The 2,955-nt window shown below is 34.0% G+C and overlaps 1 protein-coding gene across 1 annotated transcript; it reads left to right on the top strand.

Moving 5' to 3' along the window:
* The first annotated feature begins 1,262 nt into the window (after positions 1–1,262).
* On the top strand, positions 1,263–2,231 carry LOC114763186 (receptor-like protein 30). Its single transcript, XM_028952798.1, has 2 exons — positions 1,263–1,515; positions 1,585–2,231. The coding sequence occupies exons 1-2, from the start codon at positions 1,263–1,265 to the stop codon at positions 2,229–2,231; spliced, it is 900 nt and encodes a 299-aa protein (XP_028808631.1).
* Positions 2,232–2,955: the final 724 nt, after the last annotated feature.

Here is a 2,955-nt window from a genome sequence, read left to right as displayed (position 1 = left end):
TTTTTAGTTAATAATATATCTAAAAATTTGGTTGTTAAATGAATACAATAGTATCATGTGATCTATGTAGCAAACCCCACCTAATAGAATAAGGTTGTTGTTACTATACATATATAGATTGCTTTACTAATTATTACTTTTTAGAGAATTGGATTTAGTTCTAAATATAATATCTTAGTTCACTTTGTTTCATATGTTTTTCAAAATGTCTATATTGAATGTAAGACTCCCACCAAAGTGTAGTTCCAATACATAAGATTATAGAGGGTAATTTAAGAAAGTTAATGTATATTTTTTATAAATAACTAATTTAATTAAGTTTTTTAATTTTTTTTCAAACTAGCTATCCAATTCTTATATTAAGGAATGAAAATAGTATTTTATTTATGATTCCCAGCCTTCAAATTTTTAGAATACTTTCATCTGTTTTCTCTAAATACTTTTCTGGTATTATTTATAAGTCAAAAAAAGAATTTTTTCTATTTATAAGTTGTTTTATTAAATTTTTAGCATAAATGTACTATTTTACATTTCATTTATTATAGTGTAGATAATTATTTTTTTAAAAGATGTATATATTAAATAGATAAAATTAAAAAGTTATTATTTTAACGAAAAATCAATATATTTTAAAATTTTTCTTAATCTGTGTGAAATTTACTGTAAGCATATGTAAGAATATGATAGATAAGATAAGAGAAGTAACTGTTTTCTTAAGAAGCACACTCAAGTAAAACATTTAAAATCTTCAATTGTAAAATCCCCTGCGTGGGTGTGAGCGGGCAATATGGTTAGTTATGAACCTATCATAAATCAATTAAACGCACTTGAAAAGATTGTTTAAATGGAAAAGGTTTACAATGACTAGAATAAATGGAAAACTTGGATCCAGCAAAATTAGTTTACGATGTGCTAGACATTGGGCCTCCTTAAGTTCCCCGGCTGCCTGGCCCATACACATGGGGGCATCGTCATTCTGCGCGTCGATGATGTTGCCGCATCAATTAATGTTGAAGGAAATGAAAACGACACAAGGCTTATAAGGTCGCCATGCAAAAATAACAATCACTCATTTCCCATTGACCCTTGTTTAATGGGTTGTTCAACTCTGCGGTCAATTCCTGGGAAGCAAAAAAGGATAGCTTCATAAATATGAACACTTCAAAGTTTCCTATCTTACATCTTAAATGAGTTCCCACAATTGAGCCAAGAATTTGTCATAAATATACCCACTTCATACCTTCTTGCTTCTTAAAACCGCCATGGCCGCCTCCACTACCCATGCTGGTTTTCTATTCCTGTGGTTACTATTTGCATCCACCTTCCACTTAGGCTCTTGTTCACTGAAACCCCATTGCTGTGAAATGGAGAAGCATGCACTCTTAATCTTCAAGAAAAGTGTCATTGATCCAACATTCTCCCTCTTTTCTTGGTCTGTCCAGAAAGATTGCCGTGAGTGGGTTGGTGTTCAGTGTGACAACATCATAGGTGGTGTCATTAGTCTTGATTTGGGTTGTAAGTTCTGACTGCTTGAATTTGGGAGGTGAAATCAACTTACCCTTATTTTTGCTTGAATCTTTGAAGTTACTGGATTTGAGTGGAAATTACTTCCAAGCTATGAATTTATGCGCTTCGAGTGTGTATCACAACTTGTCAAAAACTATGTCTCCTCATTCATGTGGAAATTTCTCCAACCTCAGTATCTTGACTTGTCATATAATGTAAACCTTCATATAAATGACATTCAATGGATCTCTCATTTTCCATCTTTGAAAAGTCTTCATCTTAATGGCATTAATATGCATAAGGAAATCCATTGGATTCAGCGTATCAGCTGGCCACCTTATCTATCAGAGTTGGTTTTGAGAAGTTGTCAGCTTGCTGATATAATTCCTAGTGTTGGATGGTTTGTCAATTTTTCTTCCCTTCAGTCACTTGACCTTTCAGAAAACCATTTTGATTTTGAAGTTTCTAAGCTGGTGTCAAATCTCAGTGACCAAATTTCTGCTATCATCCTTGAAAGCAACAAATTAAAAGGCCCAATACCAGACACCTTAAGAAGTCTTAGAAATCGGAAATACTGGATGTTGGGTGGAAATGAATTGAATGGGACAATTCCAGGTTGGTTTGGTGAATATAAGCATCTGTGGGAACTTGAATTTTATGGGAATTCATTACAAGGTTCTATTCCTGCTACCATAGAAAATTTGTCAAGCTTAGGGGGTGTTTAGATAGGAACCAAACTATGGTTTTAAAAGTGCTTTTATAGTTTACGAAGCAAATATATAAATGAGTTTGCATCATTTTGTGGAAAAGTGCTTTTAGGAAGTGTTTTTGGCAATAGCCAAACACCCAGCTCAGTTACAATCACCCGCATGGGTTTCTCCCATCAAGTCTGGGGAAGATTTCAAACTTGCAGAATTTGCTTCTTGAAGGCAAGTCATTGGTCGGGGTGGCATAAAAAATGAACTTCACCAAACTCACAAAACTTCAGATTCTAAACTTTAGCTCATCAAGTTTTATCTTTGACATAGACTCAAACTGGGATCTGTTTTTTCCAAAATGGTTATATTCTCTAGAATATGTTCATTATCTGAACATTTCTGGCTTAGGAATGTTCTCCATTGTTGAGGACAAGCTTTGGAGCCTTGCCACGGAGAACCACCGTTCTTGATCTATCCAACAACTTGATTAGTAGCGACTTGTCAAGTGTCTGCTAAATTCTGGTGTGATTGACCTAAGAAATAACAAATTCATGGGTAGGCTCCCATGTTTATCACCAAATGTTATGATGTCCAAGATGGAAAATAACTCTCTATCAAGGTCTGTTTCACCACTTTTGGGTCATCCAATAAATAAGAGCAACCAATTGAGGTATCTGAACTTGGCTCACAATCTTTTTTCTAGGGAACTTCCAAATTGCTTCACAAACTGGAAATTTCTGGTTTATGTAAA

Source organism: Neltuma alba, unplaced genomic scaffold (genome assembly GCF_004799145.2).
Source record: "Neltuma alba isolate B1F8T4 unplaced genomic scaffold, ASM479914v2 tig00011265_pilon, whole genome shotgun sequence".
Classification (NCBI taxonomy): Eukaryota; Viridiplantae; Streptophyta; class Magnoliopsida; order Fabales; family Fabaceae; genus Neltuma; species Neltuma alba.
This window is presented reverse-complemented; position numbering and strand designations above follow the sequence as displayed.

Excerpts from the sequence above, each read along its gene's own strand:
- LOC114763186 (XM_028952798.1), top strand. The coding sequence starts at position 1,263 with ATGGCCGCCTCCACTACCCATGCTGGTTTTCTATTCCTGTGGTTACTA. Across the intron at positions 1,516-1,584 it reads CATTAGTCTTGATTTGGGTT|TTACTGGATTTGAGTGGAAA; the intron begins GTAAGTTCTGAC and ends GAATCTTTGAAG.